The 16,051-nt window shown below is 44.6% G+C and overlaps 1 protein-coding gene across 10 annotated transcripts in view; it reads left to right on the top strand.

Moving 5' to 3' along the window:
- Positions 1-16,051, top strand: part of LNX2 (ligand of numb-protein X 2) — a 182,857-nt gene that overhangs the window by 139,980 nt on the left and 26,826 nt on the right. For all 10 annotated transcript variants that reach the window (XM_056561819.1, XM_056561809.1, XM_056561813.1 and 7 more), the window contains 2 exons: positions 15,125-15,262; positions 15,696-15,873. In XM_056561819.1, the coding sequence (XP_056417794.1) occupies positions 15,125-15,262; positions 15,696-15,873 (316 nt within the window). The remainder of the gene's footprint in view (positions 1-15,124; positions 15,263-15,695; positions 15,874-16,051) is intronic.

Raw genomic sequence — 16,051 nt, 5'->3', positions numbered from 1 at the left:
GACAGTTCCTGACACTGACAGAGGTGTCAGCAGGGAGCACTCTGGTCAGACTGGAAAGAACTACACAACTTCCTCTGGAGCATACATCAGCTGATAGGTACTGGAAGGATTAAGATTTTCAAATAGAAGCAATTTACAAATATGTTTATCTTTCTGGCAACAGTTGATTGGACATTTTTTTTCCCCTCTGAAGTACCCCTTTAAGACTTCTGGGCACAATTATAATCCTTCTCTGAATTTTTTCCTCTGCACAGGTTTTGATCAATCTCCCCCTTATCACAAAAATACACTGCATGCCGATGCGCCAAGATTACATATGCTCTGCCCAAAGATAGCAGCGACAGAGAAAGAAACAAGCGCTGTCTCTTTAAAAAAGATAAATTATGTATTCCGAAATAAGATGAAATAACATGGAGCACAGAAATAATTCTTCACAGATGGACTCATTAAATCACGAAATCTGGCTTAACTGGAGATGCAAATTGTTTTTTAGAGCATTGCCAACATTGAGTAAGTGTGCCAGGACACATTGCTACATCTTATCAAGACGTCTTGACAGGGGACTGCCACCGCAAAAAGTACAGCACCATGGTCGTATTCCACCTTGTTAATAGAGGGCTTCTTTACTGTCTAACCCAGTCTTTCCCAACCAGAGTGACGAAGGCTGTCCGGGCATGCTGGGAGTTGTAGTTTTGCAACAACTGGAGGCACACTGGTTGGGAAACACTGGTCTAACTCTTTGGATTGGTGGATATATCTTAAAGGGGTACTCTAGTGGAAAACCTTTTTTTTTTTTTTTTTTTTTTTTTTAAATCAACTGATGCCAGAAATTTAAACAGATTTGTGAATTACTTCTATTCAGAAATCTTAACCCCTCCAGTACTTAACAGCTGCTGTATGCTCCAGAGGAAGTTGTGTAGTTCTTTCCAGTCTGACCACAGTGCTCTCTGCTGCCACCTCTGTCCATGTCAAGAACTATCCAGAGCAGGAGCAAATCCCCATAGCAAACCACTCTTGCTCTGGACAGAGGTTGCAGCAGAGAGCACTGTGGTCAGACTGAAACAAAAAAAACTCATGTGGAGCAAACAGCATCTGATAAGTACTGGAAGGATTAGGATTTTTCAGTAGAAGTAATTTACAAATCAGACGTGTAGAAGAAAGTGAAATGAGCGGCACTCACCACGTCCAGGTAGCGACAAACTTCTTTATTTGTTAAAGTGCAGTTAGGACATAAAGGTGCAGGGAGACAGGAAAGCCGGAAAATCCGGTAGACTGGTCACAGCCGTATCGTGCTTCTGCACGAAGTGCGGAAGCACGATACGGCTGTGACCAGTCTACCGGATTTTCCAGCGTTCCTGTCTCCCTGCACCTGTATGTCCTAACTGCACTTTAACAAATAAAGAAGTTTGTCGCTACCTGGACGTGGTGAATGCCTCTCATTTCACTTTCTTCTACACGTCTGATTTATGATCCTGTCAAGGCTGAGCCCCCCACCGGAGGTGGCGCTTGTACACGCCTGTTTCTGCTAAGGAGCGGTTTTTGGCTGTATGGCTGGCTGTGCCGAACGCTGTTTCTTGTTGCAAGCATAATTTACAGATCTGTATAACTTTCTGGCACCAGTTGATTTGAAAAAATATTTTTCCCACCTGAGTGCCCCTTTAACTTAGTTTTGCTTTTCTTCTTGGTGTTTGATCTGCAAGCGTTGTGCTGTAGAGCAAGAGGAGAGGACTGACGTAGAGTTTTGCCGAAAAAGATTTTACAAAGTGTAGTTTGTTGACTGAAATCCCTGCTTATTGGCTAAAAGTACCCAGATACATTAGATATACAGTTGTACAAACCCATTTTAATAGGACCAGCCGACAGTGTAATGTGAATGGAGGCCTCCTCGCTGATGATGTCGGAGAAAAGAAGGATCAGGCATGTTGGATATCTAGTAGCGGCGTACTCCATGTCACGTTCATGAGTATGGGGTATCAGGACAGGTTGTGGTTGACTGAACGAACATTCAGCTGACAGCTATCCCATGTGTATGACTACCTTTAGGTGTCCAGGGGAGCGTCCACATAGATAGTCAACTTTCCTTCCCTAAATAGGACCACCCATGGGAGTCATAAGTCCACACTAAGGCCGACCATACATTTTTTTGGCAGAATGTCTGGTTGGACAATTTCTGGCGGACATTCCACAGAACATGCCTGCACTGGGACCAATAGACGGTAATGCATTTCCCAGCAGATTCCACAGAAAGAAATGGAATGTTAATTCATTCTGCAATCGTTATTTCCACAGCAGATCTTTCTGCAGCAGAAATTCCACCATTTTGCATGGTGCAGCAGAATTCCATTGAAAACTGGATTTCCGAGCTGAATTTTTCCACCATATTCTCTAAAACACCCAAATGTATCATTAATTCATAGCATCCTGGAATTACGTTGCCTGCACCAATGTTATGCTGCCCGTTGTTTGGATCTGTTTTAGAGACTGTGAAGGAGATTTATCAAAACCTGTGCAAAGGAAACGTAGCCCAGTTGCCCATATCAACCAATCAGATCGCTTCTTTAATTTTGCAGAGGCCTTGTTAAAAATGAAAGAAGCGATCTGATTGGTTGCTATGGACACTCAATGGAACCCCATGCAGACCTCCCTGTAATATCTCTCCAGACACACGTCAGTTCCATTAGACACACATGTCCACTTCATCTCCATTGTTCATGCCTCTACTTTATAATACATACAGTACAGTGGTCCCTCAACATACGATGGTAATCCGTTCCAAACGGACCATCGTTTGTTGAAACCATCGCATGTTGAGGGATCCGTGCAATGTAAAGTATAGGACAGTGGTCTACAACCTGCGGACCTCCAGATGTTGCAAAACTACAACACCCAGCATGCCCGGACAGCCAACGGCTGTCCGGGCATGCTGGGTGTTGTAGTTTTGCAACATCTGGAGGTCCGCAGGTTGAAGACCACTGTTAGAGGAAGTTGTACTCACCTGTCCCCGCCGCTCCGGACCGTCACCGCTGCCCGGGATGTCACTGTCCATCGCTGTCGCCGCGTCCCCGAGGTGTCCCCGACGCTCCGGTAAGGCCTCTGCTTCCTCGGCATCCGCGCGCCGTCGCCGCCATCACGTCGCTACGCACGCCGCTCCTATTGGATGACAGGGCGGCGTGCGCAGCAACGAGATAACGTCGATGGAGAGCGCCGACGATGCAGGGGATCCCGAAGAGGACGCGCCGGAGTCCCGAGGACAGGTGAGTGACCATTACCGGAGCACACGGAGCACCGTATACGGCTATCCGGCGGCAGCTGAAGCAGTCAGCGCTGCCGGATATCCGTTAATGCGATGGCCCCAACATACAAAAGCATCGTATGTTGATGCTGCCTTCAACATGCGATGGCCTCTGAGAGGCCATCGTACATTGAAATGATCGTATGTCGGGGCCATCGTAGGTCGAGGGTTCACTGTACATTGGAAGATTTAGTGTGGTCCAAGGTAAACATGAAGCAGATGGCCATAGCCACAATTTAGCTTGCTGCTTGTATTTGTTATTGGGCCTCATAGTCTTACTGCTCACCGTATATAGTTTGTAATAGAAGCCACTGTGCATGCGACACCAGCAAAGTGCATACTTTATATTAAGGCATAAGTCCAGTCCTACTACGGTCTATAAGAGCACTCTTTCTCCGGACAAACATAAAAAATGTTTTAAAGGGATATTCTTATCTGGACATTTATGCCCAGTGAGGGGGAGTCAATATGTTATTATTGTCTAATAGGTGTGGGTCTCGCCTCTGAGACTCGTACCTCTCAAGGGTCATGATCAATGGTCCCCAAAGGATAGGGGATAAGATGTCTGATCGCGGGGGTCCCGCCGCTGCATCACCTCAGACATCCGGTGTAAACTTCGCTCCATGCCGGCTAACTGGCGATGCGGGGCAGAGGCTTATAATGTCACGGTCATGCCCACTCATGACGTCATGGCCATGCCCCCTCAATGCAAGACATGCCCCCTCCCATAGACTTGCATGGAGGGGGCGTGGCCATTACATCACGAGCGGGTCATGGCCGTGACATCACCAGCATCTGGCGCTGCTTCTGACTCTCTAAACGAAAGCCGGGTACAGCAGGGAGATGGATAGGATAGGGGATGTCTAGGGGCGGAGTACCCCTTTAAAACAGCCACCTCAACTGTTTTCCCAACCGCCTCCAGCAGCCGGAACCAGAGGAGGATTTGCATCTATCGGACATATCTTTTGGATATCTTTTGGATATGCCATAAATATCTGGATGGGAATGCTCCTTTAATCTAACACTTGATTAACCCCTTAAGGACAATGGACGTACTCCTACGCCCCCGTTTCCGAGTCCTTAAGGACCGAGGACATAGGAGTACGTCCTGTCCTTTCCCGGCCCCCTGCCGCTAGCCGGAGGGGAGCCGGTGCCCGATGCCTGCTGAAATCGTTCAGCAGGCATTGCGGCATATCGCCCAGGGGGGTCATTATGACCCCCCATGTCGGCGATGGCCGCAGATCGCTGGACAATTCAGTCCAGCGATCTGCGGCGATTCCGGGTCAATCGGGTCTCCAGTGACCCGGTGACCCGGAATTACTGGCTGATCGGGGCCGTCAGAGACGGCCCCGAACAGCCAGAGCCTGCAGGGGTGAGGTGGCACTGGTGCCACCTCACGATCGCCCTGATTCGTCTGCCGGATTACCGGCCGACCAATCAGGGCGCCTGCTGCGGGTGTCACTCCCGCACCCGCTCCGCCCCTCTTCCGGAGGACGTGAGCGGGTGCGGGACGTGCACCCCTGGTGCTGGGTGAAAGGTTCTCTGTCTACTCAATACCCCTGGTACTGGTTCTCTGTCTTTTCCGTACCCCTGGTACTAGGTCCAATTTGGCTTAAGGCTTGTACTGGCCAGGAGAGCGTCTTGTCAGGTGTGGAACAAAATACATGCACACAGGATACCCTCTAAGTACGCTCTGTTTTACTATTTGCCAACGTTCATATATATATATACCATGTTGCTTAATAGTTACAAGTCAGCAGAACACAAGAACAGGATGTACGTGCACAACAGTTAGGAATCAGCAGTTGAGAAAACGAGAAGTACGGTACGAGCCTTGCAGTTACAAAAGGCAGAATTAAGATATATCATACAGTATTACAGAATTAAGATATACATCATACAAGATTACAGATCTGTATTATTTTATCAAGACTCTTGTATCCTTCAATCCCCTCTTAAAACCAGTTGTCACTTTAGACAACTTGGTTTTTCTTGTTTTCTATTTTCTTTTGAAAAGTCTTTATGTAGGCAGTATAGCCTTCTGCCGAGTGACGGTGAAGTAGAGGGACTTGGGTGTCTGATGAGGTGGAGAGGAGGATTTTAGTATCTGCAGCAGGTCTTGGCTTGCAGCGTTTCATACATAAGAAAATAAGTTTTATTGATACATATACTATAAGGGCAATGACAGTAATGTGTATTATGAGCTGCAGAACGCCTCCTATCCACCCTCCTATGCCAGGTAGCGGGATTCAATATTGAAAAGGTATCCCCCCACCACTTATCCTTGTTGATTTCATTGTCTTTGGCATATTTGTCCCTCAATTTTGGTATGTTCTCAAGCTGGTGGTGCATCTGAATTGTTCCTGAAGTGTCTATGTAATGACAACAAGTAGGACCTATGCAATAAGTCTTTAGGCATTTTTTAAGTAACACCAGAAAGGTATCTGTCCTAATCTACCGCAGTAGCCCACATCTGGGTTATTCCATGTTGGTTCAGTAAGTTGGTATTCTAACGTGTCATTGCATGGTTGGTGTCCTGTTATATTATAGCAGTCTACGTCTTGAGTAGCCTGAGTAAAGAGGGTGTTATTTGGCCACCTTGGGTCATGTAAGTACCTTTCTATCTGGCTGGGTTTAAGAAGATCAGTACTTGCGGATGTCCTGTTAAAACTAACTTTCATTCCTTCTGTGGGGATTGCTCCTAGGTCTAGTATATGTGTGACCACTCGAGTTACCCAGGAACCCCCTTTGAAGACCAACATTTGGTGTGGTCATGGGCCTGGGCTGCTTAAGTTTCCCTGCCACCATGGCTGCCCCACCCATCCTACTATAGGAATACCCACTGAGGTGTTTCAGTTCTTTGCATATGGTGTCTCATTGTCAGCAAGCATGTCAAAACAGTCTCCCTGAAATAATTCATATGAGGGCACAGGGATAGCAAAGTAGGGCATGCTTTGGGCAGACACAGGGGCATGGGTTCATATTCAACAATCCTTCGCAGTGAGGTTTTGTGCTAACATTATATGGTGTTTCAGGAACTTATTGTTTGGGTGTCTCTCTAATTCATTCTGCAGAGTCACCGTGGGGTGAATCAAAGTCAATAAAGTCATTAATGCAAACATCATGAGACTTAGTTTCTTCAACCATCTGCCAGAACAAGGCCAGGGCATCAGCGGGTACATCTTTCGGTAGGCTTTCAAGGTCAGGGCTGTCTGCCCCCGTTATTACCTCCTTTGGGTGATGTTGGACGAGTTTGATCCGAGAGGCGTGGATCCAAGAAGGGCTGTCTTCCGTGAGAACCGCCGTCCTCGTCACGGCAACAACTGTGGTTGGGGGTCCAAAGGTGAAGTCTCCGGGCTTCTTTCCTTTCGACAGAGTCTTAACCAGGACAGTGTCGCCTTCCTGGAACTGGTGTGTTGGTTCCTGTGGGAGAGAAGGAGAATTACAGACAACTTTTTGTTCTACTCTATCAAGGGTTTGGATAAGGTCTGTGACATATTGTTCCCTTATCTGGTTGAGGTCCCCTTCTTCTGTTATAAGTGGTTGTTGGGCCCATGGAGTCGGGAAAGGCCTACCCATGAGAATCTCAAAAAGGGGAGAGTTTTAAAGTCTTATGGGGGGTCATTCTAATTTCTGAGAGCATGATGGGAAGGACTTGTTTCCACTTCTCAAAGGTGCTCCCTGTGGCCTAATCCGTGGAAATGAGCAATAAAACTGTGGCACTGTGTTGGGGTATGCATGGTGTCCCCTCTTTGCAGATCAATCCTGTTACAGGATTTTTCTGCAATACCGGATAACACCAATCATATTCCTCTTGTTTGGGAACAGAGGACTGGAGAGAGAAGAAGTTGTGTGTCTTCGAGTGAAGGAGGTGTAAGAACTGGTAACATCAGTGAGACAGGTTGTTGTGTAGCAGCCAGTTTGGCGGTGTGGTCTGCTAGAGCATTGCCCTTTGAAATGTGATCAGTCCCACGTGTGTGTGTGTCCTGCAGTGAATGATGACTAATTGTGATGGTAGGGATGTCCGGCATCACATCATCATGAATTTTCAGGCCAACTAGTGCGCAGGGCCAGATGTAGGGGAGGCATACACCATTTTCAAGTATGGATTACTGAGGAGAATTACCTCATATCCAGAGAGCCGTTGTGTTTACATGTGTTGTGTATGTAGGCCTTTAAGGAGAGAGATAACATCATGAGAAGTGTACAAGGTAGTGTCATGTCCTAAAGTAAGGGTGGTAGCTTGTTCAACAATCATAGCACAGGCAGCAAGAGCTTGCAGACATGCCGGCATCCCCTGTACGGAGACGGGCATCACCTTTGAGAAAAAAGCACAAGGACGCAGTTTGCCTCCGTGAAATTGTGTCAGCACACCCGCCATGGTTTTACAATTGTCTCGTGCATACATGTGGAAAGGCAAATTGTAATCTGGGAGGCCTAGCCCTGGACTTGTCATTAAAAGCTTTGTACATTTATGAGGACCATTTGATTAGATCTGGTTTGCCTGATAGGGTTGCATCTCTATGAGCAATCGGGAATCCACTGTCTGCAGTAGTTTATCATACCCAAGAAAGATAGCATTTCCTTCTGGGCGTGCGGGGTGACCAGGCCCGCTACAGACTGGACTCTAGACTTGCTCAACTCCCTTTTCCCTTTTGGCAGAACAAAACCCAGATATTCAACCTGTTCACAACACCATCCTCAAGGCAGGCCTCCTCAGAGAAACTACACATTAACAAATCATCAACATTTTGGAGGAGAACAGAACCCTGGGGGGCGTGCCATGATTGTAAAAAGGCTTGGAGGACAATGCTGAACACAACTGGTGAATCAGCATACCCCTGGGGCATTCTACACCAGGTTAACTGTAGTCCCTCAAAGGAAAAAGCAAAAAGGAGTCTGGTCTCTTTGTCCACTGGGATCGAGAAGAAAGCATTCTTCAGATCGAGGACAGAAAAATGAGTTGCCTGTGCTGGGATTGATGACAACAGTTGAGTGACATCAGGAACTATAGGGGCAATAGGCACAATTAGTCTGTTGATGGCTCTCAGGTCTTGTACAAAACAGACAGTACCATCGGGTTTGGGGACCGGATTAATTGGAGTGCAGTAGGGAGAGACAGTATGTTCTAAAACTCAAGTGTGTAGGAAATGTTTGATCATAGGGATACCTTTGATTTGTTTCCTGTGACAAGGGGTGCTGTTTATGGTAGACCGGGAGAATGTCTGGTTTGAGTCTTGCCTTGTATGATGTACTGTCAATGTGTCCCACATCATGGTCTCCATGTGATCAGACAATGGGGTCTACCTCAGGTGGGACTTGGGTCGGGGACATAACAGGATAATGTTAGTACCCTGCAGGTGTGACTATGGGTGCGAGGTCAGACGTGACATGTAACCTGGACGGGGATGCAGTGATATGTAATTTGAGTTTACATGTGAGGTCTCTTCTCAGGAGGTTTACAGGGCATTCAGGTATGATGCGAAAGGAATAGAAGGTTAAATGGTCACCCTCGGGACATTGTATATACAGGTACTATGAACATACTCAATTTCAAACAGTAGACATATATATATATATATATATATATATATATACGCATATATATATATATATATATATACATGCACATACATATATATCCCCTGAAAAACAAAACTACTCCAGATCCGAAGAAGAGGAAGAGGCTGTCATGCTCCCTGTAAACACCGCCTTACTCCTCCCAAACCTCTGTCACCAGTCACCGCCCCTTTGAGTCTGGCTTCTTGTCTTTCCCCAGTTCTGGTCAGTCACCATGAAACGTCTATTATCACATGTGTTACTGAAAGTGTTCCTTAACATCAAGAGACATACAAGAAACATGTAACATGTAACAATACCGACATTTACAAATACTTAATGTACAACACACAGGGCCCACATTCTCACCAAAGATATAAAAGTGTACACAGCTCTCTCAAAAATTTGAAAAATAATTATCTCCAATGCGCATTGTTTATAATCCAGTAAACCATTAGCTTGATTTTAAATGCCTAAAGTAATGTTTATCAATTAAATAGTGATCACTTTTTTTATTTATTTTATCTTCTTGGCCAAATTTCTTCTCTTATTACTCCTGTAATATAATCAGACAATTAATCGCATTTCCTGATACATTTCATTTTTTTTGGCATCAACCCTGTGTTACTGTGAAGGCAAGAAATTAATGAAATATCATCAAATAGTTCAATTTAATACCACGTGAATATATTTTTCTTTTAACACCATTTTCATTACAACACAACAGCTTCACAGGGAAAACATTCACTGGTCTTTTTCTATACACTCCTGATTCTATACACCTCACACATATATAACATACTTTATATCATAAGAACCATCCTATAAACGCCAGCATATGACCACATACACAGGGCTTTCCTAGCGATTTACCACATCACTCCATTCCATAGCATTGAACACTCATCTTCACTTCATTTATTCCAGCAGTGTCAGCTCTGCTCATCCTACATTCCTCACACTGCTTCACATGCTTTCTCCTTCACAAATCACCTGCTTGTCCACCAAAACTTTGAGTCTCTATTTCTGACAACAATCTCTAATCCTATCAAACAATTTACACAGCCCTGCATCATAACGCCAACATGCTGTGAACCTTTCCCAAAATTCAGTAACAGTTTCACCTAGTTTTTGTTTGCATGCCACAGCAATAGGCAGTGATGATTTTTGTTTGAAAACTTGGTTCCTCTTCTAATTCTCTCCATATACGCTCTCTACCCTTCTCGAGATTACAAATGTAGTTGTTAGAGTGGGGGTCAGGTGGTATTTATCATTGGCCCCCTCCCTTGGGAATGTGCTGGAGTCCTTCATGAATTCTCACCAACCAGCTATATCATCTACCCATGGATTCACTAAGTCCCATCCTGTAGGGCTAAGTCGGGCCACATAAGCCTTACATCTTTCACCGGGAAGGGGAGGAGGATATGACTTAGATGATTTGGAACCCATGTTCAGTAATTGGTGCAAAGCCTCAATCTCTGGATTTGGCTGTACTGAACTCTGAAGGTTCCGACAATTCCTCTCAACAGATTAGGGATTCTCTGATTTAATTGCACCAATCACTGAGCATGCACGGTATCTCTGAACAAACTGTCACTTGCTTTCACCACATCCCGGGTCAACAAGTTTCCTCTAGCCGGGAGGGTGGGGCGTCTTACAGATGTTTTGAGAACCAGCAGATTATTGCTATTATTATTATTATTATTATAACAGTTATATGCACCTTACTCTATACATTAAAGCAATGGTTAGTATACTCACGTGTCTTCTTAAGCTTAAGGGAAAAAGTTACAAGTTACAAGTAAAACACTAAACAGAACTAAACAGAAATACAACAAGTTTTTGAAAGCGTTAAGCCAAATTGAAACAAGACAACCACCCTGGATTGTCAAATTACTCTTAGTTCCTCATTTCCCCTGTTCCCTGAACAGAAGTCAAATACTGTAATACTGTGTCCCAGACACAATATGAAAGTAACTGTTATACTTACTGGAATCGAGACGTGGCCAGTGCCCCCCGGATCGACAATACCACACAAGGATATGGTTCTTACCGGTCCGGAGGATGACCCTCTCGATCCCGGACGAGCCCCCAGCTGAAAGGTTCTCTGTCTACTCAATACCACTGGTACTGGTTCTCTGTCTTTTCCGTACCCCTGGTACTAGGTCCAATTTGGCTTAAGGCTTGTACTGGCCAGGAGAGCGTCTTGTCAGGTGTGGAACAAAATACATGCACACAGGATACCCTCTAAGTACGCTCTGTTTTACTATTTGCCAACGTTCATATATATATACCATGTTGCTTAATAGTTACAAGTCAGCAGAACACAAGAACAGGATGTACGTGCACAACAGTTAGGAATCAGCAGTTGAGAAAACGAGAAGTACGGTACGAGCCTTGCGGTTACAAAAGGCAGAATCAAGATATATCATACAGTATTACAGAATTAAGATATACATCATACAAGATTACAGATCTGTATTATTTTATCAAGACTCTTGTATCCTTCACTGGGGACCCCGATCCCCGGCGTTAATGTTGGGATCGGGGCCCCAGGAGCGACGACGGCGGCGGCGGCGGGACTGACCTGTGCGGTGATCAAGCAGCAGCAGGAGGTGAGTGACAGCCTCCTGCTGTTGCTTAGCAACAGCTCCCAGCATGCAATATGGGCATGCTGGGAGCTGTAGTTATGCAACAGGAGGAGGCAGACCACCACAACTCCCAGCATGCACTTATGGGCATGCTGGGACTTATGGTTTTGCAACAGCTGGAGGCACATTATTTCTATGGAAAAGTGTACCTTCAGCTGTTGTGTAACTACAACTCCCAGCTTGCACAAACAGCTTAAGTGCATGCTGGGAGTTGTAGTGGTGCATCTGCTGGTTGCATAACTACAACTCCCAGCATGCCCGTTGGCTGTCGGTGACTGCTGAGAGTTGTAGTTTTGCAACAGCTGAAGGCACACTGAGTTAAGTAGCAAACCAGTGTGTCTCCAGCTGTTGCATAACTACAATCCCCAGCATCCCCAGCCAAAGTAGTATGCCTCCGGCTGTTGCATAACTACAACACCCAGCATGCCCTTCCGCTGTCCGTACATGCTGGGGGTTGTAGCTTTTGCAACAGCTGAAGGCACACTGGTTGCAAAACACTGAGTTTGTTGCCAAACTCGGTGTTTCACAACCTGTGTGTCTCCAGCTGTTGCAAAACTACAACTCCCAGCATGCACTGATAGACCGTACATGCTGGGAGTTGTAGTTTTGCAACAGCTGGATGTTCCACCCCCCCCCCCCCCCCCAATGTGAACGTACAGGGTACACTCACATGGGCGGAGGATTACAGTAAGTATCCGGCTGCAAGTTTGAGCTGCAGCAAATTTTCTGCTGCAGCTCAAGCTGCCAGCGAGAAACTACTGTGAACCCCCCGCCTGAGCGACTGTACCCTAAAAACACTACACTAACACACAATAAAATAAAAAGTTAAAAAACACTACATATACACATACCCCTACAATAAAAATGAAAAACGTCTGGTACGCCACCGTTTCCAAAACGGAGCCTCCAGCTGTTGCAAAACTACAACTCCCAGCATGCACTGATAGACCGTACATGCTGGGAGTTGTAGTTTTGCAACAGCCGGATGTTCCCCCCCCCCAATGTGAACGTACAGGGTACACTCACATGGGCGGAGGATTACGGTAAGTATCCGGCTGCAAGTTTGAGCTGAGGCAAATTTTCTGCCGCTGCTCAAATTGCCAGCGAGAAACTACTGTGAACCCCCCGCCCGTGCGACTGTACCCTAAAAACACTACACTACACTAACACACAATAAAATAAAAAGTAAAAAACACTACGTATACACATACCCCTACACAGCCCCCCTCCCCTCCCCAATAAAAATGAAAAACGTCTGGTACGCCACTGTTTCCAAAACGGAGCCTCCAGCTGTTGCAAAACAACTACTCCCAGTATTACCAGATAGCCACTGACTGTCCAGGCATGCTGGGACTTTTACAACAGCTGGAGGCACCCTATTTGGGAATCACTGGCGTAGAATACCCCTATGTCCACCCCTATGCAATCCCTAATTTAGGCCTCAAATGCGCATGGCGCTCTCACTTTGGAGCCCTGTCGTATTTCAAGGCAACAGTTTAGGGTCACATATGGGGTATCGCCGTACTCGGGAGAAATTGTGTTACAAATTATGGGGGGTATTTTCTGCTATTACCCTTTTTAAAAATCAAAAATTTTTGGGAAACCAACATTTTAGGTAAAAATTTTTTTTTTTTTTTTACATATGCAAAAGTTGTGAATCACCTGTGGGGTATTAAGGTTCACATTACCCCTTGTTATGTTCCCCGAGGGGTCTAGTTTCCAAAATGGTATGCCATGTGTTTTTTTTTTGCTGTCCTGGCACCATAGGGGCTTCCTAAATGCGGCATGCCCCCAGAGCAAAATTTGCTTTCAAAAAGCCAAATGTGACTCCTTCTCTTCTGAGACCTGTAGTGCGCCAGCAGAGCACTTCTCACCCCCATATGGGGTGTTTTCTGAATCGGGAGAAATTGGGCTTCAAATTTTGGGGGGTATTTTCTGCTATTATCCTTTTTAAAAATGTAAAAATTTTGGGAAACCAAGCATTTTAGGTAAAAATTTTTTTTTTTTAACATATGCAAAAGTCGTAAAACACCTGTAGGGTATTAAGGTTCACTTTACCCCTTTTTACGTTCCCCGAGGGGTCTGGTTTCCAAAATGGTATGCCATGTGTCTTTTTTTGCGGTTCTGGCACCATAGGGGCTTCCTAAATGCGGCATGCCCCCAGAGCAAAATTTGCTTTCAAAAAGCCAAATGTGACTCCTTCTCTTCTGAGACCTGTAGTGCGCCAGCAGAGCACTTTTCACCCCCATATGGGGTGTTTTCTGAATCGGGAGAAATTGGGCTTCAAATTTTGGGGGGTATTTTCTGCTATTATCCTTTTTAAAAATGTAACATTTTTGGGAAACCAAGCATTTTAGGTAAAACATTTTTTTTTTTTTTACATATGCAAAAGTCGTGAATCACCTGTGGGGTATTAAGGTTCACTTTACCCCTTGTTACGTTCCCTGAGGGGTCTAGTTTCCAAAATGGTATGCCATGTGGTTTTTTTTTGCTGTCCTGGCACCATAGGGGCTTCCTAAAGGTGACATGCCCCCCAAAAACCATTTGACGCTCCTTCCCTTCTGAGCCCTCTACTGCGCCCACTGAACAATTAATATAGACATATGAGGTATGTGCTTACTCGAGAGAAATTGGGTTTCAAATACAAGTAAAAATTTTCTCCTTTTTACCCCTTGCAAAAATTCAAAAATTGGGTCTACAAGAACATGCGAGTGTAAAAAAGGAAGATTGTGAATTTTCTCCTTCACTTTTCTGCTATTCCTGTGAAACACCTAAAGGGTTAATACACTTATTGAATGTCATTTTGAATACTTTGGGGGGTGTAGTTTTTATAATGGGGTCATTTATGGGGTATTTCTAATATGAAGACCCTTCAAATCCACTTCAAACCTGAACTGGTCCATGAAAAATAGCGAGTTTGAAAATTTTGTGAAAAATTTCCAAATTGCTGCTGAACTTTGAAGCCCTCTGGTGTCTTCCAAAAGTAAAAACTCATAAATTTTATGATGCAAACATAAAGTAGACATATTGTATATGTGAACCCCAAAAAAATATATTTTGAATATCCATTTTCCTTACAAGCAGAGAGCTTCAAAGTTAGAAAAATGCAAAATTTTCATTTTTTTCATCAAATTTTGGGATTTTTCACCAAGAAAGGATGCAAGTTACCATAAAATTTTACCACTAAGTTAAAGTAGAATATGTCACGAAAAAACAATCTCGGAATCAGAATGATAACTAAAAGCATTCCAGAGTTATTAATGTTTAAAGTGACAGTGGTCAGAATTGCAAAAAACGCTCCGGTCTTTAAGGTATAAAATGGCCTGGTCCTTAAGGGGTTAAAAACCTTTTCTTTTTCCCCACCTTATCCACTACAATATGTACTGTCTAATAATCCTGATTATCTCATAATCCAGTGCTTATAAAATGTCACGCACTTTGTCATATACCGATCACAGGGTACTATGAGCTCTTTTATCTGTAGAATAATAAAATCACTGCAGAGTCTCTTCTGTCCTCAGGCTTTTATGCATCAAGACAAGAATTTTTCTTCCATTCTGTACATTGAGATATTTGTATTGATCCGTGTAGGTTCATCTTGCATTCCTGTGCTCTACTACAGGGTAGCGGAGAACGGGTCCATTTGACGGTATCTCGGCCTGTAAAGCATCCAGCTGGTATCATAACCCGAGAGGTCGCCAACGGCCAGCCCCATCACCATGTGCAGCAAGTGTATCATCACAGGCCAAGTGCACACAGGGTAAGGTGCGGCTGAAGACGCAGATTCAGTGGATGTCCAATGGGGGTTTCTTTAAGGTCTCAGAATTGAATTGAATTGTTAGGCTTTAGGGCCAGATTTATAGTACACATGCGAGATTATGCACATAAGGCAATTCCATATATAGACACTTTCAGGAATACCCTGGATTCATAACTATGAGTCTGCTGTATTCCTTCTAGTAGCCAAATAGCACAATATATATTTATATAGCTTTCAGCTTTCATTGACTTTGCTTGACCAATCGTCAGCAGTGAACAGGATCAGTCCATTGCTCTGTTCACATTAAATTAATACAGCATATTATACTATATTGGACCGTCCTGAAAGTTGCATATGAAATCTCATCTATTATTCCTGTATAATATGATTGACTCTTCCATTGACGTACTGTATATATTGCATTTTGTTTCAGGATCTTTCCCAGTGTGTAACCTGCCATGAAAAGCATATCACCGTGAAGAAAGCTCCCATGGAATCATTGGGCATGACGGTGGCCGGAGGAAGAGGGAGTAAAAGCGGCGAGCTCCCCATCTTTGTAACCAGCGTGCAGCCTCACGGATGTCTTGCGAGAGACAGCAGAATTAAGCGAGGTTCAGATCTCCATCCTCCTTTCTAGCAGACAAACAGCTCTTGGTAGATGTAGGATTCATGCTGCTAGGAATAATTGGTCATTGATATAAGCTGCAGATATACAGACAGCAGTGCTCACACATCACACACAACTAGGCAGGTTTTATCCACTACTTTCAAAGTCATTTTTTACATGAT

This window comes from Hyla sarda, chromosome 2, assembly GCF_029499605.1.
Source record: "Hyla sarda isolate aHylSar1 chromosome 2, aHylSar1.hap1, whole genome shotgun sequence".
Lineage (NCBI taxonomy): Eukaryota > Metazoa > Chordata > Amphibia > Anura > Hylidae > Hyla > Hyla sarda.
Note: the sequence above shows the minus strand (reverse complement) of the source record. Positions and strands in the feature narration are given on the sequence as shown.